The sequence below is a fragment of the Capra hircus genome, chromosome 15 (genome assembly GCF_001704415.2).
Source record: "Capra hircus breed San Clemente chromosome 15, ASM170441v1, whole genome shotgun sequence".
Lineage (NCBI taxonomy): Eukaryota > Metazoa > Chordata > Mammalia > Artiodactyla > Bovidae > Capra > Capra hircus.
In genome coordinates, this window is record NC_030822.1 from 77093739 (window position 1) to 77121222 (window position 27484).

The 27484-nt window shown below is 39.4% G+C and overlaps 1 protein-coding gene across 1 annotated transcript in view; it reads left to right on the forward strand.

Moving 5' to 3' along the window:
- The window catches only part of DYNC2H1 (dynein cytoplasmic 2 heavy chain 1), a 399579-nt gene that overhangs the window by 117723 nt on the left and 254372 nt on the right, over positions 1–27484 (forward strand). Inside the window, exons 49-55 of the mRNA XM_013969394.2 lie at positions 2763–3011; positions 3468–3576; positions 6465–6578; positions 10274–10416; positions 17640–17724; positions 18943–19097; positions 20808–20945. Coding sequence (XP_013824848.2) covers positions 2763–3011; positions 3468–3576; positions 6465–6578; positions 10274–10416; positions 17640–17724; positions 18943–19097; positions 20808–20945 — 993 coding nt within the window. The remainder of the gene's footprint in view (positions 1–2762; positions 3012–3467; positions 3577–6464; positions 6579–10273; positions 10417–17639; positions 17725–18942; positions 19098–20807; positions 20946–27484) is intronic.

Here is a 27484-nt window from a genome sequence, read left to right on the forward strand (position 1 = left end):
CCCAGTGTGTCAGATCTAACCAGAAGCACATGTACTTACACAGATAAGTCTAAAATTGCTAAGATACATGCTGGGAAAAGGTATCTGAGGTTGGAACTATTAAAAAGACAATATTAATTGGGAAATACCACTGTTAATATACTAGTAACAGTTAATGTACTATTGACTGCTCATCCTAGAGCAGTGGTCTTAGCCTTCAGTGAGCATTGGAATCACTTTGAGTACTAGAAAATATTGATGACTGGGTCCCGTCGTGGGAAGTCTGATTCAATAGGTGCTAATCTGAACTTAAAAAAATCAGAAAAGAATCCAAATTTTTAATGGGCTCCTAAATGATATTGATGTTGCTGTTTCACTGAAACTTTTAACAGCACTGTCCTACAGAGTGTTTTTTTTTTTGATATTAATTGTAATAAGAAGCAACTGTCTTGCATATGATTGCTTCAAAGATTAATATTTGTATGGAAGTTAGTATGGATTTTATACCAAGAAAAGCTTTTCATGGTCTGGTAAACTGATTTATTTGACTGGAATGGGTATTGCAGTTTGGGAATATGCAGATGTTGTTAAATGTGAGAAAGTTGTCCTCTCTCTCTCCCTTCCCTCTATCAGTGGCTCCTGGGAGGGCATACTACCTCCTTATAGGCTTTTGATTTGTATCCGAGCTGTACATAAAAATGAGGGTTCACAAAATATTTTCATTTAGGCACTGTGTTTTGAGAGTTTGGAAATTGTCTTATACTCTGTGCACACTGACTTCATGGCTTTCGTTCTGTTGTTGAGTCGCTCACTCGTGTCCGACTCTTTGCCTCCCCATGGACCGCAGCACGCCAGGCTGTGCTTCACCATCTTTTGCAGCTTACTCAAACTCGTGTCCACTGAGTCAGTGATACCATCCAACCATCTCATCTGCTATTGTCCCCTTTTCCGCCTGCCTTCGATCAGCATCAGGGTCTTTTCTGATAAGTCGGCTCTTCACATTAGGTGATGAAAGTATTGGAGTTTCAGCTTCAGCATCAGTCCTTCCAGTGAACACCCAGGACTGATCTCCTTTAGGATGGACTGGTTGGATCTCCTTGCAGTGGGACTCTCAAGAGTCTTCTCCAATACCACAGTTGAAAAGTATCAGTTCCTCGGGCTCAGCTTTCTTTATTGCCCAACTCACACATCCATATGTGACTACTGGAAAAACCATAGCTTTGGCTATATGGGCCTTTGTTGGCAAAGTAATGTCTTTGCTTTTTAATATGCTGTTTGGGTTTGTCATAGCTTTTCTTCCAAGGAGCAAGTGTCTTTTCATTTCATGGCTACAGTCACCATCTGTAGTGAATTTGGAGCCCAAGAAAATAGTCTCTCACTGTTTCCATTATTTCCCCATCTATTTGCAATGAAATGATGGGACCAGATGCCATGATCTTAGCTTTTTAAAGGTTGAATTTTAAGCCAGCTTTTTCACTCTCCTCTTTCACCTTCATCAAGAGGCTCTTCCTCTTCACTTTCTGCCGTTAGGGTGGTATCATCTTCATATCTGAGGTAATTGATATTTCTCCCAGCAATCTTGCTTCCAGCTTGTGCTTCATCCAGCCCTGCGTTTCACATGATGTACTCTGCATACAAGTTTAATAAGCAGGGTGACAATATATAGCCTTGATGTACTCCTTTCGCAATTTGGAACCAGTCTGTTGTTCCATGTCCAGTTCTAACTGTTGCCTCTTGACCTGCATACAGGTTTCTTAGGAGGTAGGTGAGGAGGTCTGGTATTCCCAACGTCTTGAAAAAATTTCCAGTTTGTTGTGATCCACACAGTCAAAGGCTTTAGTGTATTCAGTGAAGCAGAAGTAGTTGTTTTTCTGCAACTCCCTTGCTTTTTCTATGATCCAGTGGATGTTGGCAGTTTGATCATTGGTTGCTCTGCATTTTCTAAATTCATCTTGAACATATTTAAGTTCTCAGTTCATGTACTGGTGAAGCCTGGCTTGGAGAATTTGAGCATTACTTTACTAGCGCGTGAGATGAGTACAGTTGTGCGGTAGCTTGAGCATTCTTTGGCATTGCCTTTCTTTGGGATTGGAATGAAAACTGACCTTTTCCAGTCCTGTGGCCACTGCTGAGTTTTCCAAATTTGCTGGCATGTTGAGTGCAACACTTTTACAGCACCATCTTTTAGTATTTGACATAGCTCAACTGGAATTCCATCACCTCCACTAGCTTTGTTCATAGTGATGCTTCCTAAGGCCCACTTGACTTCACATTCCAGGATGTCTGGCTCTAGGTGAGTGATCACACCATCGTGTTTATCTGGGTCATGAAGATCTTTTTTGTATAGTTTCTTCTCTGTATTCTTGCTACCTCTTTTTAATATCTTCTGTTTCTCTTAGGTCCATACTGTTTCTGTCCTTTATGGTGCCCATCTTTGCATGAAATGTTCCCTTGGTAACAAATGGCAAAAATTGGATAGTTTCAAGTCTTTATACAACCTGCTTATCTTACACTGCTTTTTACTAGTTATATTAAAGATATTCAAAAGTAACTGACTGTTGTGGACTCATGCACTTGTTTGACATCATGTAAATTTTTCCTTAGAAGGTGCCATGCAGCTGGATTATTGAATAGATAATAGAGTGTGAGACAACACATATTTACTTAACCTCTTTTCTTGAGTGCACCAAAAATAAAATATCTTAATCTAGATCATTAACAATTTGTTATATAATTAAGACTTACACTAATTATGTACTATTGTTTGGGGTTTTTTTTTAAAGGGCCTTATTCATTATGGACGAGATAACCAGAATTTAGATATTTTGCTTTTCCAAGAAGTCCTGGAATATATGTCTAGAATTGACAGAGTGCTGAGTGTTCCTGGAGGTTCACTTCTGCTAGCAGGACGCAGCGGTGTGGGTCGTCGGACCATCACTTCCTTAGTCAGTCACATGCATGGAGCAGTGCTGTTTTCACCGAAGATTTCCAGGGGATATGAACTGAAGCATTTCAAGAACGATCTCAAACATGTAAGTGCCTCACAGTCTTTTACTTTATTTGGTTTTAAATCCTAATTATTTAATATTCTAAAAGGCTTTAATGGCCTTTAAGTCTCTGATATACAGTATAGTCTTTATTTTATTTTTATGATTGTTTTCTTCATGATTTTGCAACATTATGTTTTTAGCTCTCAGTACCTCAGATTATGGGATGTCATATGGCTTGGTAAGATAAACAAAAAGTAGAATTTAAGACATATGTGGGTGTATTTAAAAATCATCCTCTAGCTTTTAATGTTCTAGCTATAAAACAATTAAATATTCTCCCAGTAGTATTTATGAACTGAATTTACTTTCCAAACTATGTTTTGATTACTCAATAAAGTATCAGTCAATAAAAATAACTTAGTTCACCTACAGAATGAACGTTTTCACCAATATTTGCCAAAAGACGCTTAGCGGGCTCCGGATGTGCTCTCTGTGCAGGCGCTGCGTCTCGCCGGCGTTGAAGCCCAGCAGGTGGTGTTGCTTCTTGAGGATTACCAGTTTGTGCATCCTGCATTTCTGGAGATGGCCAATAGCCTTTTGTCTTCAGGCAAGTGAACGGGTTTTATTGGAAGAAAAATAAAGAATGTAGATATTATTCAAGTGAAGTTATCTTGTATGAAATTATGTTTCAGAAAATATTTGGCATAGCTTCTACTAAAGTGATGGAAGGTTAAACATTAAACATGCTCAGAGCAGGAGAACTGAGAAATCCTGTTTTTATGAAACCAAGAGGTTGTGGAATTATATAAAAATGATGATTAAATATTGATATCGGTAAATATACTGAATAATTTGCCTTCTTATATACTTTTGGTGGGACTATTAGATAATATATATAACCTTTTGGGAAAGTTATCAACCAGTATTTATTTTAAAAATGTGCTATACCCTTTGATATAAACATTATATTAAATTATAGAAGTTTAGTTTGTAGAAATAAAAGAACTGTAAAGAAATATGTAAGAAATAAGAAATATCCTAGAACCTCACTGTCCATCATTAGTGGAATAATTTAATAATTGTAATATGGCCTTAAATATGGCTATATAATAGCAGATATATTTCAGATATATTAGATCTCATATTTCTTGAATTGTGGTATACTCTTGTCTCTGGAGCCAGCTTATATTTTTGGTGAGTCCCTGAGGAAAATACCTGCAGTTTCCTATATTTCTCCTTTCCTGCAGACTTTATGGTGGTTATTAGAGTCTGCTTGTAATGTATAATCGTTGTTAGTAGAATTAGTGTGAGATAGCTTTGTTTTGGGTCTTTCATGGTAGCTCAGTCGGTAGATAATCCGCCTGCAGTGTGGAAGACCTGGGTTCGAAGATCCCCTGAAGGAGGTTATGGCAACCCACTCCAGTATTCTTGCCTGGAATCCCCCGTGGACAGAGGAGCCTGGTAGGCTGCAGGAAATGGGGTCACAAAGAGTCAGACACAACTGAGCAACTAAGCATGGCACAGCTTTGCTTTGAACTTGGACCAAGAGTGTTTTGGTACTTAAGTATAAAATAAACTTGTTAAATCTAGTTTCAGCTCTCTTAGTTGCTCCACTCCAGGGACTGAGGACAAATTTACATGATGCTCTTGTGCCATTGTGGTTTTATATAATACATGTTTTTAATCCTGCTACGTAGACTCTGCATGAAGTAGTCTTTTTGTTTTCAAAATTTAATAGCTTTGGTTGAAGAAAACATTTTGTTTGTAAAGTAAGGTGCCTACACTTTAGTGCCCAAATGAGAAAGACTCAAGTTAGACAAGTAGAAGATCAACTTTTGTCAAAGTGGAGGTAATGGTATAGTGAAAGTACTAGGCCTCTCTTGTAAATAACCTATTTTTTTAGGGATTCCCAGATAACTCAGTTGGTAAAGAATCTGCCTGCAATGCAGGAGACCCTGGTTTGATTCCTGGGTCAGGAAAATCCCCTGGAGAAGGGAAAGGCTACTCACTCCAGTATTCTGGCCTGGGGAATCCCATGGATAGTACAGGGGTCACAAAGACTGAGCGACTTTCGCTTTCACTTCATTTTGATTTTTAAAGTTCTTATTTCTGCATATTGCTTAAATTGTCACTAGATGGCGACTCTGTTCCTTTTGGCTGATGTAAAGTAGTAGGCCAGGTATTCAGGGTTTTTGTTTTAATTTGTGAAAGCAAACATTCAGATAAGCATTAACCCAGTACTTATTATATGATAAATTGGTCTTTATTATCAACATATAACAGCAAAAATAATAAACTTAAATTTTGGTTGTTAATTTTTCTAACTTTTTTTGGCAAAAATATTTATGTGAAAAATACTTTCAGAGAAAGTACTTAATCGGCCCTTTGGTCTCTTTTCTATATTTAAAATTCTTATTCTCTATAGAGTATGTAAGTAGAACTAACTTTCTTTATTAAATTTAAGGATACAAGGGTATCTTGGTATGGCTCAAATTTATAGAAAGACAGAGCATATTTACATGTATGTGCTTGTGTTTGAATACGTACACGACTGATGGCTGGGTCATGATCTGGTACCTCTGAGATAAGCATAAAGAAAAGTAGTAATTTAGACTGTGTTGGACTTTTCATGAATGCAGAAAAAAACTTTTCATTTAATCTTACAGTTTCTTGTGAACTACAGATATATTGATTTAATACATATTTAGTAAATAACTGGATTTATGGTGGTGAGCAAGCCCTCTATCAAGTTCTTATAGTCTTACCACCTTTATTTGATTTTCATCATTCTGTTGCATAGTAGCACGCCATGACTAGTTCTCCTGATTTCCAGTAACAAGCTCATTCATTAATTTATTCATTTATTTAACAAGTATTTATGGTTTAGATTCTTTGCCAGGAATGTCCTAAGGTTAACATTGATCATAATTAAGTATTTGCCTTCTTGGAATTTAGAATCTAAGTGGGCAGGGAGAAGTAAGTCATTTATTATTAAATGATGTGATAAATGCCGAACAGTGATGTTTGGATATTATATTCAAGAGAAAAGAGTACTTTCCCTAACATGTTGGTATTCAGGAAAGGCTCATGGGCGTGGCAGTTGGCAAAGTAGTGTCTTGAGGGTTAAACAGTATTTTTAGTGGAAGATTTGGGGCAGAGCAAGACTGTGGTATGATGTATTCCAGGAAGAGGAAATATTTCACTAAAGTTTTAGAACACAAAAAAGTTCACTGAGGTTAGAATACAGAGTCTTGGAAGAGGGTAGAGAAGGACTTGGAAAGGCAGATAGATGAACGGTTAGTGGGAAGAGTTTGAATTTTTTTGAATGAAGGTTACAGGTAATATAGAAGTGATAGGGCTTGCTTGTTTTGGAAACAAAGATTGAATAACATCAGATTATTTAATATGAAAATAGAAGAAGCATCGTATATGTAAAATGTGTGTTGAATTTAGTGTAATGTAGCTAAATCTCAGAAGAAATATAATGTTCTGCAGGTGAAGTTCCTGGACTCTACACTCTCGAAGAATTAGAGCCCTTGCTCTTGCCTCTTAAAGATCAGGCTTCGCAGGATGGATTTTTTGGACCAGTCTTCAACTACTTCACATATAGTAAGTGCCATAGAACTTATTAATTTAACTGTGCTCGATGTGAAATAGATGCCATTGAATCTACCTTATTTTCTCTTTAGATTGCAAAGGTATCTTAAATTTTGGGTCCATTTGGTAATTTATATTTTTTTCTTTTTTAAAGAACTTTTAGAAAATAGCCGCTAAGTAGACTAAAGGCTAACCTATAATAAAAGAATGTTAAGTAAAATTTTAGCAAAAGGTAAGGATGAAAGTATGGTAATGTCTTTTGGGATATTTACTTTGCTGCTTTTGTTTCCATGTGGTAAACTTAGTACCTACCTATCTTAGAGAGTTAGTGAATTATTTAGATTGTGCCAAAAGGCAATCCACTCCACTACTATTGCTTGGAAAATTCCATGGACAGAGGAGCCTGGTAGGCTACAGTCCGTGGGGTCACAAAGAGTCGGATACAACTGAGCGACTTCACATTCTGTTAATGAGATGACTTTTGTTAATGAGATGACTTTTGGCCAGCACCTAGGGGTGGAGGCTGGTTGCCAGGGAAACCAACCACATGAGTCCTTCCTCTTTCCCAGGAAGCCACATCAGAAGGCCAGTGATCAGCTAAGCCCTTATTATTGTGTCCTGGTGTAGGGGAGGGGTGGCCTTCCCCCTTCCCGCCCTAGACTCACATAATACAGAACATATATTCACTCCATCAGCCCAGGCCCCTCACTGCTCTCAGCTTTCTGCTCCATGTCACCTCTTCTTAATCTTTTTTTTTTTAAAGAAAACTTCTAGATTTATAGAAAAGTTGCAAAGATGGTCGGGGGAGTCCCTGTGTAGCCTTCACCCAGCTTCCCCTCATGTTAGCATCCTACTGTAACAACTGCAGTACATTTGTCTGGCAGCGAAATTAATGTTGGTTCAGTGCTATTGGCTTCCCTTGTGTCTCAGCTGGTAAAGAATCTGCCTGGAATGCAGGAGACCTGGGTTCCATCCCTGAGCTGGGAAGATCTCCTGGAGAAGGGAAAGGCTGCCCGCTCCAGTGTTCTGGCCTGGAGAATTCCATGGATCTCTTTAAGAAAATTAGAGATACCAAGGGAACACTTCATGCAAAGATGGGCTCGATAAAGGACAGAAATGGTCTAGACCTAACAGAAGCAGAAGATATTAAGAAGAGGTGGCAAGAATACATGGAAGAACTGTACAAAAAAGATCTTCACGACCCAGATAATCATGAGGATGTGATCACTCATCTAGAGCCAGACATCTTGGAATGTGAAGTCAAGTGGGCCTTAGAAAGCATCACTACGAACAAAGCTAGTGGAGGTGATGGAATTCCAGCTGAGCTGTTTCAAATCCTGAAAGATGATGCTGTGAAAGTGCTGCACTCAATATGCCAGCAAGTTTGGAAAACTCAGCAGTGGCCACAGGACTGGAAAAGGTCAGTTTTCATTCCAATTCCAAAGAAAATGCCAAAGAATGTTCAAACTACCGCACAGTTGCACTCATCTCACACACTAGTAAAATAATGCTCAAAATTCTCCAAGCCAGACTTCAGCAATACGTGAACCGTGAACTCCCTGACATTCAAGCTGGTTTTAGAAAAGGCAGAGGAACCAGAGATCAAATTGCCAACATCCGCTGGATCATGGGAAAAGCAAGAGAGTTCCAGAAAAACATCTATTTCTGCTTTCTTGACTATGCCAAAGCCTTTGACTGTGTGGATCACAATAAACTGTGGAAAATTCTAAAAGAGATGGGAATACCAGACCACCTAACCTGCCTCTTGAGAAATCTGTATGCAGGTCAGGAAGCAACAGTTAGAACTGGACATGGAACAACAGACTGGTTCCAAATAGGAAAAGGAGTACGTCAAGGCTGTATATTGTCACCCTGCTTATTTAACTTATATGCAGAGTACATCATGAGAAACGCTGGACTGGAAGTAACACAAGCTGGAATCAAGATTGCTGGGAGAAATATCAATAAACTGAGATATGCAGATGACACCACCCTTATGGCAGAAAGTGAAGAGGAGCTAAAAAGCCTCTTGATGAAAGTGAAAGAGGAGAGTGAAAAAGTTGGCTTAAAGCTCAACATTCAGAAAATGAAGATCATGGCATCTGGTCCCATCACTTCATGGGAAATAGATGGGGAAAGAATAGAAACAGTGTCAGACTTTAATTTTTTGGGCTCGAAAATCACTGCAGATGGTGACTGCAGCCATGAAATTAAAAGACGCTTACTCGTTGGAAGAAAAGTTGTGACCAACCTAGATAGTATATTCAAAAGCAGAGACATTACTTTGCCAACAAAGGTCCGTCTAGTCAAGGCTATGGTTTTCCCAGTGGTCATGTATGGATGTGAGAGTTGGACTGTGAAGAAGGCTGAGCGCCGAAGAAGTGATGCTTTTGAACTGTGGTGTTGGAGAAGACTCTCGAGGGTCCCTTGGACTACAAGGAGATCCAACCAGTCCATTCTGAAGATCAACCCTGGGATTTCTTTGGAAGGAATGATGCTAAAGCTGAAACTCCAGTACTTTGGCCACCTCATGCGAAGAGTTGACTCATTGGAAAAGACTCTGATGCTGGGAGAGATTGGGGGCAGGAGGAGAAGGGGACAACCCAGGATGAGATGGCTGGATGGCATCACGGACTCGATGGACGTGAATCTGAGTGAACTCCAGGAGATGGTGATGGACAGGGAGGCCTGGCGTGCTGCGATTCATGGGGTCGCAAAGAGTCAGACACGACTGAGCGACTGAACTGAACTGAACTGTATAGTCCATGGCGTTGTAAGGAGTTGGACACGACTGAGTGACTTTCACTTCACTTCACATTCTGTAGTTTCTTTGAAACTAAAGAAACATATTATAGAAGCAGTTTCGTGGACACAGTGGATATCTAAAATTGATAAGCAAAAAATAAGGCAATAGTGACACCACCCAGGCACTGCTATTACAGTGATCATCTTTATTTTTCTGCAAGAACGTTTATTATTGATGAAACAAAGAAAGTTGTTAAAGAGCTACCTTCCCTTCTCTCTGTTTTAAGTTTAGAGGGGATTTCTACCACACCTTGAAGAAAGGGATCATTTCAATGCTATTTTAAAACTACTTCAGGACATAGAAAATAAAGGAGAGTTTCTAAATTCAGTTTTATGAAGGGAAAATGATATTGACATTGAAACACGGAAAAATATTTCTCCTAAAAGAAAACCAGAGATCAGTTTTGCTTCTGAACATTGAAACAAAAATCCTAAAAATAAAAAAGTTACTTAATAGAATCCGGTATGACATTTGAAAAGGAACAGCAGTATCATATCTTTTTGGGATATTTTATCTCAGCTTGCACAAACACAGCACATTCATGTGCATTGCAGGCATGTTCATCCGTTCCGTCGTGTGCGACTTTGTGACCCTTTGGACTATAGCCCTCTGCACTTCTCTGTCCATGGGGTTTTTCAGGTAAGAATAGTGGAATGGGTTGCTCTTTCCTCCTCCAGGGTATCTTCCCAAGAGGAGGATCAAACACGCATCTCTTGTTTCCTGCATTGCAGGCAGATTTTTCACTTAGAGTATAATTCTATTTCATAGATTGCTCTTTTGTTAAAAAGCTTCTGCCATCCAATTTCAGAAAATTTTAATTTCATAAAACCGGACCATATATGGATTTCTTCAAATATTGTTATTGTAATATTCCATGACTATATTTATCTTATTTTTTTAGGAGTGCAACAAAACTTGCATATTGTTTTGATAATGGATTCCTCAAATTTAAACTTCATAATCAACTGTGAGAGCAATCCTGCTTTGCATAAGAAGTGCCAGGTGTTGTGGATGGAGGCTTGGTCAGATAGCAGTATGAAGAAAGTAAGTTTAATGTTTAAATACGGAAATAAAAATAAGCACATTTTGTTTTTAAGACACCAAGGACTTCCCTGGTGGCTCAGATGGTAAAGCGTCTGCTACCATGTGGGAGACCCGGGTTCAATCCCTGGGTTGGGAAGATCTCTGGAGAAGGGAATGGCAACCCACTCCAGTATTCTTGCCTGGGAAATCCCATGGATGGAGGAGCCTGGTAGGCTCTAGTCCATGGGGTCACAAAGAGTCGGACACGGTTGAGCGACTTCACTTTCACTTTCTTTTTAAGGTTACTAATTGTCACAACTTCCCCTTGGTGTTTATTATAATCCTTAATTGTGGCACTGAGCATCTCTCATATATTTGAAGATAACTGTCTTTTCTTCATACTCTTATACTTGACAGATTAGTTGACTACAAAATGTTAGGAGTAAGATTATGTTCTTAATTAAGGACCACAGAGATATTTATTATATTTAAAAAATTTTATAAATTTCATTACTTAGTCTGTTATAGACTAGCTTATGATTAAAATATCACAGCAATAATTTTAGCAGTTGTTTCAATTAAAATTTAGGTGCCTTAAGAAAAAATTCTTTCATTGTTATGATATGTGTTTGGAAGGATACGAGTGTAAAGTGTGAACTCAAAAACCATCTCAACTGGAAGCCTTTTACATTGCTTAATTTGAGTAAATAATAATTTTCAATATTGTCTCCTTGAATGATGCTCATATTCCCAATCAGTGATTTATTTTTGTATAGTAGATGTGCAAACCATTGCCTATCACGATTCAGAGAAAGGAGCACAATTTGAGATAATAGACAACATTTTACAGTTGAGATGATCCTTTAAATAGATTTCAGTAAGTAGATAGCGGAAAGTTATTCCAGTCTGAAGAGGCTACATGAACAAGAAGTATTCATTAAGAAGCAGTAATTATTGGATGCTTAATATGTGTCACTCTTTTATATACTGGGGATATAGCAGAGAAAAGAGTCCCTGCCCTCATGGAGTTTACATTCTTTTGGGGGATATTTGGAGGGAAAGCTTTCTACAGGAAGAATCTGAAATGAGAGCAGGCCTGGTGATTTGAGGGCCAGTTCATTTGTAACAGAGTGATCAAGGTGGAGAGTAGTTGCAGATGAGGTTGGGGGATTAAGAGAACAGTTAGGGTGGGGCTTTGGATGCTATTATAAGGATTTCAACTTTTCTGGAAACCAGTAAGGGACTCCTTGGAGGCTTGTGAGGAAAACTGTTCTGATGTTTTATGGGATTACACTGGCTTCTGTTTGAAAATAGACCGTAGAAGACCAGGAGGAAGCAGTTACAAAGCTATTGCAGTAATCTTGGTAAAAGACAAGGATGACTTGCTCTCAGGGTACATACCAGTATCTACCAGTTCTCACTATAGAGAGGTAGAGGTGGTGAGAACTGGTAGATTCTGGTATGTTTTGCAGTAGAAATGATAGGGTTTGCTGACAGATAGTAATAAGTTATTAGGGGAAGTGGGGAGTTGAGGATACCTGCCAATCTGTTGGCTTGAGCTCCTGGAAAGACTGGAATACCTGTCAGTTGAAGGGAGACTATGAGAGGAAGATTTTGAGAAGAGAAGATGAAGCTTTCAGTTTTAGATCTATTAAATAAGAGGTGTGTCGGACATCTGAATTGGAAGATTGAAAAGTTCAGGGGAAAAGGTCAGGCATACAGGCAAAATTATGGGAATTATCAGAGTTTAAGTGGCATTTAAAGCTTTGAGAACAAATACTACTGAAGGAGTGAATGTTGGCAGAAAGGGAAGAGATCCAAAGGCTGACCCCTGGGGCACTTTCAGCATTAAAAGGCTGAGATGAACAGGAACCAGCAAAGGATACTGAGAAGGAACCGCTAGGGAAATAGGAAACAGGAGTTGTGAGTGCAAGTGAAGCCTGGAAACCAAGTGAAAACAGCATTCTGAAGGAGCAAGGAAGGATGAGCTGTGACACATGGAAGCCCATGAAGGCTGGAAACTGAGCATTGGGTTTAGCAACTTGTGTCCCTTAGTGACTTTAATGAAGCAGTTTCAGTTAGTAGTGGAAAAAAATACTGTATTGAAATGTGTTTTGGGAAGAATGAGAAGAGTGGAGAGTGAATATAGTCACTTCTTTTGAAGAATTTTGTTATAAAGTGGAAGATAAAATGGATCAGTAACTGCAGGAAGTGGGAATAAAATAGTTTTTTTCTTTAAAAAAATTTTTTAAGATGGGCTAAACTGGAGCATGCTCATATGCCATTGGGAATGCAAGAAAGGAAACAAAACATGTATTTTATATGAAAGGGGGCGAATTGGTAGAGCCGTGTCCTTGGGTCTAGACACCATATGGGTCTACTACACACATGGAAGGATTGAGGACAAGCCTTTGCTTGGGCTTCCCTGTGGCTCAGCTGGTAAAGAATTTGCCTGCAATGCAGGAGACCTGGGTTTGATCCCTGGGTTGGGAAGATCTCCTGGAGAAGGGAAAGGCTACCTACTCCAGTATTCTGGCCTAGAGAATTCCACGGACTGTATAGTCCATGGGGTCGCAAAGAGTCGGACACAACGGAACGACTCTCACTTCACTTTGCTTGGAGAATGGAAGTGTCATATGTAGCAACAGGAAAGGAAGCAGAGTACAGGGATCTGGGTCCACGCAGGTGGGCAGCAGTAGCATTGGGAAGTTTTAGACACTTCTGGTTGTTTCTGTTTTCCAAGTGAAATCAGAACTAAGATTAATCACTTGAGAGAAAAGTTGAGGAAAGAGATTTTGGAATCTTGAAGAGGATGTGCAAAATAGTTTTGGAAGAGGGAAGCAGTGAAAGGCTTAGGAGAGTGGAGTATGACAGTAATAGCTAGATAGCATTACAGGTTCACATGAGGCTAGTGATGGTAAAGTTCAGCTGAGGCCATTCAGTATAGTTGTGTGCTTTTTCTCCAGTCACATGTGCACTCAGGGTTACAGACCTGCAATAGTGGTGACTTGCATTTAAGCAGGATTGGGGCTTTGCTTTGCTGCTTGAGTGTGTGCCAAAGAATGTTCAAACTACCACACAATTGCACTCATCTCACATGCTAGCAAAGAAATGCTCAAAATTCTGCAGGTAAGGCTTCAACAGTACGTGAACCGTGAACTTCCAGATGTACCAGCTGGATTTAGAAAAGGCAGAGGAACCAGAGATCAAATTGCCAACATCTGCTGTATCATCAAAAAAGCAGGAGAGTTCCAGAAAAACATCTACTACTTTTTACTGATTATGCCAAAGCCTTTGACTGTGTAGATCACAACAAGCTGTGGAAAATTCTTCAAGAGATGGGATTACCAGACCACCTGACCTCCCTCCTGAGAAATCTGTATGCAGGTCAGGAAGCAAAAGTTAGAACTGGACATGGAACAACAGACTGGTTCTAAATAGGGAAAGGAGTACATCAAGGCAGTATATTGTCACCCTGCTTATTTAACTTATATGCAGAGTACATTATGCAAAATACCGACTTCGTGACCCCATGGACTGCAGCCTACCAGGCTCCTCCATCCATGGGATTTTCCAGGCAAGAGTACTAGAGTGGGTTGCCGTTGCCTTCTCCAGATGAAGGTGAAAGGAGAGTGAAAAAGCTGGCTTAAAACTCAACATTCAAAAAGCTAAGTTCATGGCAAATAGTTCGGGAAACAATGGAAACCATGAGAGACTTTTATTTTTTGGGCTTCAAAATCACTGCAGGTGGTGACTCTAGCCATGAAATTAAAAGACACTTGCTCCTTGGAAGAAAACCTATGACCAACCTAGACAGCATATTAAAAAGCAGAGACATTACTTTGCCAACAAAGGCCCGTCTAGTCAAAGCTATGGTTTTTCCAGTAGTCATGTGCCGGGGTCCACCCCGGGTGGATCCAGGGTAGTTCGAAGAGCGGACAGCGTCGGCGTCCTAGGAAAGAACTATTTAATTAGAAATATAAAGAGAGATTAGGAAAGAATAGTGTAGTAGGAAAATAAGTGGAGAAAAGATGCTGAATAACTTGGTTTACATGAAAAACCAATAAAACTCCAAGACAGGGAGTTTGCACCACCTATGTAGGCCGCAGGCATCTTCCCATTCTCCCGAAGGAGAGGAGACACAAAGGCCTCCCTGGTCAGATCTTAGAAGCCCCAGCAAAATTAGTAGGCTTGGCGAGCCTCCACACTCCAGATGGGAATTCAGCCAGAAAAGAAGAGAACAAGAAAAGACCACACGGGGGAAACCAGTCTTTCCAGGAACTGGTCTGTTTCTTTATTTTTCAGGTCCACTTTTATACTTTTAGTTATACATAGAGATAAATGTAAGACACAGAGTTACGCAGGGTCAGCTGCTCCGACCTTTATCTAAAGACAGTGTTCTCAGCATATCTTTGTTCTTACAAGGGTCTTAAATTTGTTTTACAATATCTTCTGGTCTGGAGACCGATTAACATTTTATGGCCTCACCTTTCTTTCTATTGATAAAGGTTAATCGATCAGATAACTTGTTTCCCCTTAAGATCTATTTAGTGTTAAGATAGTGATAAAGTTACATTTTTACATAGCAAGGACACAGTGATTTATAACAAAGAAAGAGGAGTACAGTGATCTATAACAAAAGAGAAAATTCATTAACTCAAAAGTCTAGTATTGCTAACATCAAAACTACTATATTTCTTTTTCTACATTCCAATTACATTGATTAACATACTTCTAGGTGCCTAAGGATATGGAGGCCTGGTGGCAGTCATTAGCTCAGCAATGAAACCCTTCACCAACATGATTTTTATCCTTAGAAAAACCCTATGCTAACTGAGACTTTCAAAATACTCCAAACTCTCTGTGCTGTTTATGGTTGAGAGGTTGCAAACAATCATGTACATAGTAGCAAGAGTGTGGATAATCCTGTCACACAAGCTAGTCTGCCAGCAGAGAGGTTTATGGACTGAAACATCCTTGTCACGCCCAGGAGATTTATTAACTGGAGTCCTAAGTTAACTCCTTTTCAGAGAGAGATGGTGGGGGATAGCCCCCCGTATAATGTCAGAAGAGTAGGCGAAAAGCGCAGTGCAGTAAGGCAGGCAGACTCTGGTTTTGGGGCAGATGCACGAGCAGATCCAGCGAGGCTCCCTTAAGGCCCAACTCGCTTTTGCCTTTCGGGCCCCTTAACCTCATGACCTTTGCCACGGGCGGGACTCCTTGTGCTGACTCCCGGCAGTCATGTATGAATGTGAGAGTTGGACTATAAAAAGAAAGCTGATCGCAGAAGAATTGATGCTCTTGAAATATGGTATTGGGGAAGACTCTTGAGAGTCCCTTGGACTGCAAGGAGATTCAACCGGTCCATCCTAAAATAATCAGTCCTGAATATTCATTGGAAGGACTGATGCTGAAGCTGAAGCTCCAATACTTTGGTCACTTGATGTGAAGAACTGACTCATTGGAAAAGACCCTGATGCTGGGAAAGATTGAAAGCAGGAGGAGAAGGGGACGACAGAGGATGAGATGGTTGGATGGCATCACCGATTCGATGGACATGAGTTTGAGCAAGCTCCAGGAGTTGGTGATGGACAGGGAAGCCTGGCATGCTGCAGTCCGTGGGGTTGCAAAGAGTTGGACATGACTGAGCGACTGAAATGACTGAGTATGACAAAGTAGGGGAAGGCCAAGGAAACTGAGGAGTTATGGTAGGAAGATGGTGAATGACAGTATAAAGGTTGTTGAATGAATAGACTGTAGGTCTTGGTGAAATTTGAGAATTGTTTGCACTGCAAGAGGAATGAGCTGGTTAGACAGGAATGTAATGGTAAAAGGGGGATGTTTGCAAGTGAGATTATGAAATGATTGCAGTTATTGTTAATGACAAGGTATTAGGATGTGACCATTTGACATGGTAGGGGAGAGTGGCTGGTAAAAAGGTGATAGATAACAGAAGGAGAAGAATTCAAGGAATTGAGAGGTCAAGATATTAGTAAGAATGAATAGTGTTAATATACTCATTCAACTCCAAAGTGCTGTTTTTATCTGCTGGGAGGTAGAGTGGAAGCAAAGTGGAATGTGGTTGAAAACAGGCAAGAAAACTTTCCTAACGTGGGATATTATTTAGGAATAGATTCTTTCCCACGCCTCCCAGCTTTATTGAGGTGTAATTGACACATAAAAATTGTATGTGTTTAAGGTGTACATCATGTTGTTTTTGTTTATTTTATGTTGTGAAATGATTAGCACAATCAAGCTATCCTAAAATACTCTATCCTAAGGGAGAGTAGAGTATCCTAAGGGATAGAGTATTTTAAAGAAAGTGAGTTTCCAAAGAAATTTTCTTTGATTTAAAAGTGTGTATTTAAAATATTCTCTCAGTTGCTTCAGTATATGTTCAGAAATCAGTGAAAATATTTGAGAAAAAAAATATTCTTTGGCTCAAGAATCATGGCACTTTCAAACACTCCACTAGTTAAGGGATCTTAATATTTTATTCTGTCTGATTTTTGACCTAATTACCTGGATTACTTGCACTTGTTCTTATTAGGCATGTGAACTGTATCGGTGAAATAAGTTGGAGGTTTTTGGCTTAATTTTAAAATTTTGGAGTTCTACTTAGTTTTTGTTCCCCAGAAATAGGGTTTAAAATTTTTTTATATAGTTTAATATCTGTTCATTACTTAATTTTCTTATTTGCGATAATGGCAAAAACCTTGCTATGACTAGACAATAGATAGTTTTTAGCATTATCAATTATGTTGATATCAATTATGAAATTATTTTTATTTATTTTTCCTTATTTCTTGTTTAAGAAATCTAAGAATCCTTCCTGTTCCTTTATGTCATGAAGGCATTTTATTAGTTTGATACCAAATAAAACATTTGATTTTATTACTTTGTGATTTTTAAATGGTATCTGTGATTATTTTCTAATTCAATCAAATTGTTAGTTTCTTCATTTCATAAATCTAATCATTTTTCAAGTGAGATATTGAAGCTTTTCCTGTGTTCTATTAATTTCCAGTCAATGGTTGATATATGTGTCAAAGCATCAACTAGGAAATGTTTTCTGAAGACTGATATACTGTTTTTTTTCCTTAGTCTGGAAGGAATCCTAGAAGAAAAGTCCAACTGATACTTTTTATGTGTTACGTTAAGTGTTTTTTTACATCTGATACTGGATTTACTTAAACATTTTTCATACTGAATTGAAGTTTAAAGAAATGTTCTTCCTGTTTTAGATACCTGAAATGTTACTCAGTGAAATGGGTGGTGAAGAAAGATATAGTGACAAAAAAAGAAAAGAAGAAAAGAAAAAGAAATCAGGTAGTATTTTGATGAAACTGATTTTACCGAGCTTTTATTGATGAAATAATTGCCGTTTTCTAATGTCATAAGGTAAGCAGGGTCAGTAATGAAGAGCCTTCCATGTCATGTTACGGAAGGAATTTGGATTCTGACTTCTTAGTGATTTGGGATAATTGACAGGTTTTTGTTAGAGATGTAACGAGAGTCTTGTTTTAGAAAGAGAAGTCTCTGCATCCACCTGTTTTTTCAGATATTAGAAATAGGTTGGTATACAGAGAAACAGGGGTTCTATAGACCAGTATATGGGTTGCCATTTCCTTCTCCAGTGTAGAAGGCTATTGCCTTCTACTCCAAGAGGAAGGAATGGACTTGGGTGGTATCAGGAGGTAATCTAAAGAGGATTTGGTTATATAATGGCTGCTGTATGCAAGGAAGAAGAAGGATGCAAGAATATTTCTCAGGGTTCTGCTTGGAAAAATTTATTAGAAGTTGATTTTGTTCACTGGGGTAGAGAATACAGAGGGGAATAGGTTGAGACAACAAGAGAGAGAGAATGTATTTGGTCATGTATATGTTGGCTTCCCAGGTGGCTCAAGTAATAAAGAATCTGCCAGCCGGTGTAGGTGATGTGGTTTGATCCCTCGGTCAGGAAGATCCCCTGGAGAGAAAATGGCAACCCACTCCAATATTCTTACCTGGAAAATTCCATGGACAGAGGAGCCTGGCGGGCTACTACTGTCCATGGGTTTGCAAAGAGTTGAACATGACTGAGCACACGTGTATATTGAAGCTAACGAGAGCTTGTTCTTAATTTTTTGACTTTTGAAGCCCTGTTTCTTCCCATGTACATAGGAGGGAATAGGTGTTATTTGGTTTGGTGTATCTTTTCCACTCATACAGCTTTTAGTAAGCTTACTTTTAGACTACCTGTTACGTAGTCCCAATTAATTGACATGGGAAACTGTAGATTTATCTTTCTTGCAGCAATAAAACTTGTCAGGGGAAATACAGGGAAAGGTATATACGTACAGTTGAAGTGTAGAGACCACTGGAAAAAATAATGCAAATTAATAAGAAAAATGGAAGCTATGCATGGATACCTAGGAATACCTGTTCACCTTTAAGCAAATATATTATCTCATAATTTCATTGCGTAGAAAAAGATATAGTTAAATTTATTTTCTGTAATTCTTAATGGACCATACTTACATTGTCATCTTTTTTTCCTCTTTCTAGTTGATCCTGATTTTCTAAAATCTTTTTTATTAATCCATGAGTCTTGTAAAGCATATGGTGCTACACCAAGCCGATATATGACCTTTTTACGTGTATATTCTGCCATTAGTAGCAGCAAGAAAGAGGAATTATTAAAAAGACAAAGTCATTTGCAGGTACATTATTGGTGATCTAAAATTATTTTATTTATGTTGTAAGGGACAAGGATTATGTAAATCACATGCCATAAATAAATATTGTACTGTATTAAGTATCCTGGAAAACTGTCTCACCTATCTATATTGCCCATTAGCTTATAGTAATGGTTTTGTATTTTTTTTGGTTGAATAATTATTTCTTTGCTTCACTATGCATGTTATTTGTGTGCTTTTGATAGCTTATTGTGCTGGTTTTAAATGTCTTTTTCATATGAACTTATTTTAGAAATCAAAAGTGCCTATTATTAATTAAAACATAATATATGATATGTTTTATAGTAGACTTTATATTTATAATTATATTTTATAAACATTCTTAAACGTATATTTTATTATATTTATTTTGTTATTATGTATAATTTATTATATTCTGATTTATGTCACTTAGTACATTTGGAACTCTTTGTATTTCTATAATTGTAGAGCTTCAGCTTAAGTGTGCTGTTAGAATGCTAACCTCAGATTCTGTCAGAGAGCATTCTGTCTCCAGAGTTCTTGCTTCTCTTTGTAAGGGTAGGAAACCAGGAGCATTAATTGACAGAGTTATCTTTATCCTTCTTTCTACTGATTTACTTTCATTTATATTAAGCCACTAACTGCACATGCTTTGAAAAGTTAATTTCCTGATTTAGTTCTCCATCGCATTTGAGGTAGATTTACTGAGTGATAGCTTTATTGGGTCAGTGTCTTGTGTACGTGAGATGAAGTGCTAATGTAGAGAGCCAGCATGATGCCTGTCCTCTGTACTGGGTGCTCAATAAATACTGTTTGAAGTGAAGTGAAGTGAAGTCACTCAGTCGTGTCCGACTCTGCGACCCCATGGAGTGTAGCCTACCAGGCTCCTTGGTCCAAGGGATTTTCCATGCAAGAGTACTGGAGTGGGTTGCCATTTCCTTCTCCAGGGGATCTTCCCGACCCAGGGATCAAACCCATGTCTCCCACATTGTAGGCAGAAGCTTTACCATCTGAGCCACCAAGTTTACATTCCCTTTTTTTGCCATTGCTATCTTTCTTCTGATTCGTTTTGTGACAAAAATGCAATTGTATTGAAGAACAGAGAGAATAGTTTTCATGTTCATTCCTTGGATTATTGATGGACAGTGGAGTGGAGTGTTAAAATGGCCAGACCAGGGTCACCCACCCACCCCGCCCCCCTCCCCAAAGAATAGCCGAAGCATTTGGAGTGATTGCTAACCAGCACCCTATGTAAGGCAGTCTCTTATAAAATAGTTGGATAATGGACAAACAAAACCAAGGCATGTCCAGTATAAAAAGAGTGGTCCCTGAGGTCCTTTTGTTCAATTAATGAGACTGAAAAATTAGAAAGGTTTACTGAATATTTTTCTTTCTATTTTCTTTCCTGTTTAATGCAGTTGAGTAAAACCCCACTGGTTAAGCTAATTAATATATGTTAATGTATTCAGCTTTACTGTGATGCTTTAAGATCCATTTTCCTCTAAGGCCTTTGTGGAGTCTTTTTCTACATCTTAATGGGTAAAAAGTTGACTAAATTGTTATAATTAGCAATAAGAAAAAACCTAAGTTCACTTGCAGATGTGGTATTTGTACACATTTATATTTCTTTTATTCATTCTTATAGACTTTGTTTACCCTATGTATATAAAATTCCTTTTCTTTTAATATTGTCAGTCTCTTCTATTAATGTAGGCTGGTGTATCCAAACTAAATGAAGCTAAAGCTCTTGTGGCTGAATTGAACAGAACAGCTGGAGAACAAAGTATATTACTTAAAACTAAGCAAGACGAAGCAGATGCTGCTCTTCAAGAGATCACAGTATCAATGCAGGTAACATTTAGAGGAAGCACAGAGATGCAAACAACACGAAGGCCATTTATACCTGGTTGTGGTTCAGTGTGAAAAATAATGATTTTACTTAAATGGATTTAAAAAGTATCGCTTGTCTATATTGAGCAGATTGATAGTGTTGTGTACTTGAACTTTTGGAAAGAGTGTATTATTTTCCCATATTGTTTACAGTCACAACTGTAGTCTCCTCAGTTGTTCATACACTAATTTATCTAAATCCTATAAATATAAAAGTATAAACATTTTGATTGGTATAGATTTGTCTGTAAATGCTTTAGCTTACCCTCTGTTAGTTAATATTTTCTTTTATTTTTCTTAATATTATCTTCTTCAGGCTTCAAGCCTGTTTTTGATATTCTTAGGATTTATAAAATGTCTATTTATTCTATTTATACTTTCATGATATTTTTAATATTTTGTATCTTCTTTTTACATTGCCTTTCTTTGGTTGAACCGTCCCAAGGGAGATTTCTCTGCATTCTTTATTGCCAGGGTTTTCTTTTTTTAAAAAAATTATTTTTTTATTGAAGGATAATTGCTTTACAGAATTTTGCTGTTTTCTGTCAAACCTCAACATGAATCAGCCATAGGTACACATATATCCCCTCCCTTTTGAACCGTCCCACCCCTCTAGGTAGATACAGAGCCCTGTTTTAAGTTTCCTGAGCCATGCAGCAAATTCCCATTGGCTATCTATTTTACATGTGGAAATGTAAGTTTCCACGTTACTCTTGCCCTACATCTCACCCTCTCCTCCCCTCTCCCCGTGTCCATAAGTCTGTTCTCTATGTCTCCTTCTCCATTGCTGCCCTGTAAGTAAATTCTTCAGTACCATTTCTCTAGATTCCATATATATGTGTTTGGACTTCCTGGTGACTCAGACGGTAAAGTATCTGTCTACAATGCGGGAGACCTGGGTTCGATCCCTGGGTTGGGAAGATCCCCTGGAGAAGGAAATGGCAATCCACTCCAGTACTGTCACCTGGAAAATCCCATGGACAGAGGAGCCTGGTAGCCTGCAGTCCATGGGGTCGCAAAGAGTCGGACACGACTGAGCGACTTCACTCACTCGTATATGTGTTAGAACACGATATTCATCTTTCTCTTTCTGACTCACTTCACTCTGTATAATAGGTTCTAGGTTCATACACCTCATTAGAATTGGCTAAAATTTGTTCCTTTTTATGGCTGAATATTCCATTGTGTACATGTACCACAACTTCTTTATGCATTCATCTTTCGATGCGCATCTAGGTTGCTTCCATGTTCTAGCTATTGTAAATAGTGCTGCAGTGAACAATGGGATATGTGTCTTTTTCAATTTGGTTTCCTCAGGGTGTATGCCTAGGAGTGGGATTGCTGGGTCATATGGTGGTTTTATTCCTGACTTTTTAAGGAATCTCCATACCATCTTCCATACTGGCTGTATTAATTTGCATTCCCACCAACAATGCAAGAGCGTTCCCTTTTCTCCACACCTTCTCCATCATTTATTCTTTGTAGACTTTTTGATGATGGACATTCTGACTGGTGTGAGGTGATAACCTCATTGTAATTTTGATTTGCATTTCTTGAATAATGAGTTGTGTTAAGCATCTTTCCATTTGTTTGTTAGCCATCTGTATGTCTTCTTTGGAGAAATATGTTTAGGTCTTTTTCCCACTTTTTAATTGGGTTGTTTTTCTGGTATTGAGTTGTATGAGCTGCTTGTATATTTTGGAAATTAATCTTTTGTCAGTTGTTTTATTTGCTATTATTTTCTCTCAGCCTGAGGGTTGTCTTTTCACCTTGCTTATAGTTTTCTTTGCTGTGCAAAAGCTTTTAAATTTAATGAGGTCCCACTTGTTTACTCTTGTTTTTATTTCCATTACTCTAGGAGGTGGGTCATAGAGGATCTTACTTTGATTTGTGTCATCGAGTGTTCTGCCTATGTTTTCCTCTAAGAGTTTTATAGTTTCTGGTCTTACATTTAGGTCTTTAATCCATTTTGAGTTTATTTTTGTGTATGGTGTTAGGAAGTGTTTTAATTTCATTCTTTTACATGTAGCTATTCCATAGATCTATATTTCTGTTTCTGTTATACTGTATTGATGAATGTAGCTTTTTAGTATAATCTGAAGTCAGGAAGGTTGATTTCTCCAGCTCCATTATTTCTCAAGATTTCTTTGGCTATTCAGGATCTTTTGTGTTTTCATATGAAATGTGCAATTTTTTTGTTTTTTGGCATTTTGTGAAAAATGCCATTGGTAATTTGATAGGTATTGCATTGAATCTGTAGATAACATTTGGTAGTATAATCATTTTCACAATATTGATTCTTCTTACCCAGGAACATGGAATATCTCTCCATCTGTTCTTGTCATCTTTGATTTCTTTCATCAGTGTCTTATAATTGTCTGTGTACATTTCTGTTGTCTCCTTGGGTAAGTTTATTCCTAGATATTTATTTTATTTTTTGTTGTAATGGTGAATTGGATTGAGTCCTTAATTTCTCTTTCTGATTTTTCATTGTTGGTATATAGAAATACAAGTGATTTCTGTGTATTGATTTTGTTTCCTGAAACACTGTGAAATTCACTGATTAGCTCTAGTAATTTTCTGATAGTATCTTTAGGGTTTTCTAGGTACAGTATCATGTCATCTGCAGACAGTGAGAGCTTTACTTCTTCTTTTCTGATCTGGATTCCTCTTATTTCTTTTTCTTCTCTGATTGCTGTAGCTAGGACTTCCAGAACTATGTTGAATAATAGTGGTGAAAATGGACACCCTGTCTTGTTCCTGATTTTAGGAGGAATGCTTTCAGTTTGTCACCATTGAGAATAATGTTTGCTGTAGGCTTATCCTATATGGCCTTTACTATGTTGAGGTAGGTTCCTTCTGTGCCCTTTTTTTGAAGAGTTTTAATCATAAATGGGTGCTGAATTTTGTCAAAGCCTTTTCTGCATCTGTTGAGATTATCATATGATTTTTATCATTCAGTTTAATATGGTATATCACATTGATTGATTTGCATATATTGAAGAGTCCTTGCATCCCTGGAATAAACCCAACTTGATCATGGTGTATGACCTTTTTGATGTGTTGCTGAATTCTGTTTGCTAAACTTTTACTGAGGATTTTTTTTGATTCACCAGTGATATTGTCCTGAAGTTTTCTTTTTCTGTGTTGTCATTGTCTGGTTTTGGTATCGGGGTGATGGTGGCCTCATAGAATGAGTTGAAAAGTGTTCCTTTCTCTGCAGTTTTTTCAAAGAGTTTTAGAAGGATCGGCATTAGCTTGTCTCTAAATGTTTGATAGAATTCACCTGTGAAGCCATCTGTTCCTGGGCTTTTGTCTTTTGAGAGATATTTGATCACAGCTTCAATTTCAGTGCTGGTAATTGGGTTGTTCATAGTTTCTATTTCTTCCTGGTTCAATCTGGGAAGATTGAATTTTTCTAAGAATCTATCCATTTCTTCCAGGTTATCCATTTTATTGCCATATATTTGTTCTCAGATATGCAGATGACACCACCGTTATGGCAGAAAGTGAAGAGGAACTAAAAAGCCTTTTGATGAAAGTGAAAGAGGAGCTTGAAAAAGTTGGCTTAAAGCTCAACACTCAGAAAATGAAGATCATGGCATCCGGTCCCATCACTTCATGGGAAATAGATGGGGAAACAGTGGAAACAGTGTCAGACTTTATTTTTTTGGGCTCCAAAATCAGTGCAGATGGTGACTGCAGCCATGAAATTAAAAGATGCTTACTCCTTGGAAGAAAAGTTATGACCAACCTAGATAGCATATTCAAAAGCAGAGATATTTCTTTGCCGACTAAGGTCTGTCTAGTCAAGGCTATGGTTTTTCCTGTGGTCATGTATGGATGTGAGAGTTGGACTGTGAAGAAGGCTGAACACTGAAGAATTGATGCTTTTGAACTGTGGTGTTGGAGAAGACTCTTGAGAGTCCCTTGGACTGCAAGGAGATCCAACCAGTCCATTCTGAAGGAGATCAGCCCTGGGATTTCTTTGGAAGGAATGATGCTAAAGCTGAAACTCCAGTACTTTGGCCACCTCATGCGAAGAGTTGACTCACTGGAAAAGACTCTGATGCTGGGAGGGATTGGGGGCAGGAGGAGAAGGGGACGACAGAGGATGAGATAGCTGGATGGCATCACTGACTTGATGGACGTGAGTCTGAGTGAACTCTGGGAGTTGTTGATGGACAGGGAGGCCTGGCGTGCTGCGATTCATGGGGTCGCAAAGAGTCAGACATGACTGAGCGACTGAACTGAACTGAACAGTGCCAATAAAATGGACAGCTATATCAGAGGGGAGCATAAAACAAGGAATAAAAAAGAAAAATACATCTACAGAACAATGAAAAGATAAGAGTAATGAATGTTTTTTTTTGTCACTGCTGTCAGGGTCCTTTCCCTCCCTGGGACTCACAGCCCACCTCACCTCCCTACCATGCCCTCCAACACTCTGCTGGTCTCTCGACCTGCTGTGGGGGCAGCTCAGATTTGAATCTGGTCCTACTTTCTGTGTGTTCTTGCTTCCAGTGTCCACAGCTCTCAGACTAGTGTGTTTTCTTTTGTGGGAGCTCTCAATGGCCTTTTATATTTTCCATAGACAGAGTCTACCTATTTGTGTGGATTTAATCTGCAGCTTGTACAGCTGATGGGAAGGTTTTAGGTCTTATTCCTTAGCCACACTGCCCCTGGGTTTCAATTGTGGTTTTATTTCCACCTCTGCATGTGGGTCGTCCACTGGGGTTTGCTCCTGAGGCTGCCCTGGAGGACTTGGGTTTGCCCCAGTGAGGGCCAGGTGCAGAGGTGGTGCAGCTTCTTGGGTCGCAGGGGTTCTGGCAGCACCAGGTACTCAGAGAGTTGGTGGCTAGGGCAGCAGGAAATACAGTGCTCTAGAAGGGTATGGCAACCAATGCTGGCTAATACACTCCAGTATTCTTGCCTGGAGAACCCCCCTGACAGAGAAGCCTGGCAGGCCACAGTCTACAGCGTTGCAGAGTTGGACAGGACCGAAGTGACCCTGCGTGCATAGATGCAAGACTTTTTTGCCTATGGCAGCTCTGCCTCAGTGAGGGTTGAACATGAAGTTGGCACAGCTGCCTGGCCTGTGGGGACCCTGGCAGCGCCAAGTGTTCAAAGACATGGGCTGCCTTAGCTGCAGGAGTTATGGCCCGCCTCAGCTGCAGGAGTTATGGCCCTGTCAGAGTCTTTTTTTGAGCTTCTTGTAGCTGGCGATTAGAAGGCCTCTTTGGCCTGTCTTTCTCTGTAGCTCTGCCTGTTCAGGCACTTAGAGGTCCTCCTTGCCTGGGGACCTTCTCTGTTTTTCAGGGCATCAGACACATAGCGGAGAAGCCAATGGCAACCCACTCCAGTACTCTTGCCTGGAAAATCCCATGGACTGGGGAGCCTGGTAGGCTGCAGTCCATGGGGTCGCTAAGAGTCAGGCATGACTGAGTGACTTCACTTTCACTTTTCACTTTTATGCATTGGAGAAGGAAATGGCAACCCACTCCAGTGCTTTTGCCTGGAGAATCCCAGGGACAGAGGAGCCTAGTGCGCTGCTGTCTATGGGGTCTCACAGAGTTGGACACGACTGAAGCGACTTAGCAGCAGCAGCAGCAGTAGCCGGCACATAGAGGGGCCCCCTTGGCTAGGGTACTACTCTGTAGATTGACGGGTCAGACACTTAAAGGAGGACCCTGCGTGGGGTCCCACTGTGTAGTTCATGGTGTCAGGCATTTGGTGGGCCAGCCTCTATACTGTTCGGCTGCTGATGCTGGCGTGTCGGGGGAGAGAGGATATGGTGATGGCTCCATCCCATATATGTGACTCAACATATCTCCTTGCTTCCATGGCTGCCTGGCTTTCCTCCACAGGCATTTCCCACCACAGTCTCCTCCCTCACATCTCCTTGATCCGTCTCTCTGTAGTCAACAGCAGCCCTCACCCTGGGATTGCTCCACAGTCCCTAAGCTCCAGGTCCTAGCTGCTGCTCCTTCTAGGGGACCTGTGTCCCTGTCCAGGGATGTATGGCTGCGGCAAGGACTGTCTGATTCTCATTCCATTTAGGCTGCCACGGATCAGCTGCTTCACTCTCAGCCTTAAATGTTTCTCCTCTAACCCAGTCAGTTGCCCCGATGTGGGGATCAGACCCCAACTTCAGTTCCCTCACTGCAGAGGGCAGGTCCAGTCCTGTTTTCCTCCCTAGTTCCTTCATCCTACTGAGTTCTGTGTGGTTCTATGTATTCTCTTCCGCTGGTTGGTTACTCCTCCTGTCCATTCTCAGCCTGTGTTCTGCATGCACTTCTGTGTCTGAAGGTGTGTTCCTGATGTGTCCGTGGAGAGAGATGTACTCCACGTCCACCTGCTCCTCTGCCATCTGTTCTCCCTTGCCAGGATATCCTTTCACATTTGCCTACCTTTTCTGTGTGCTTCTGCTCATTACCTTGCTTTTTGGTACTGATTGCTTACTACCACTAAGTCCATAATTTTTTGTCCTTTACCCCTAT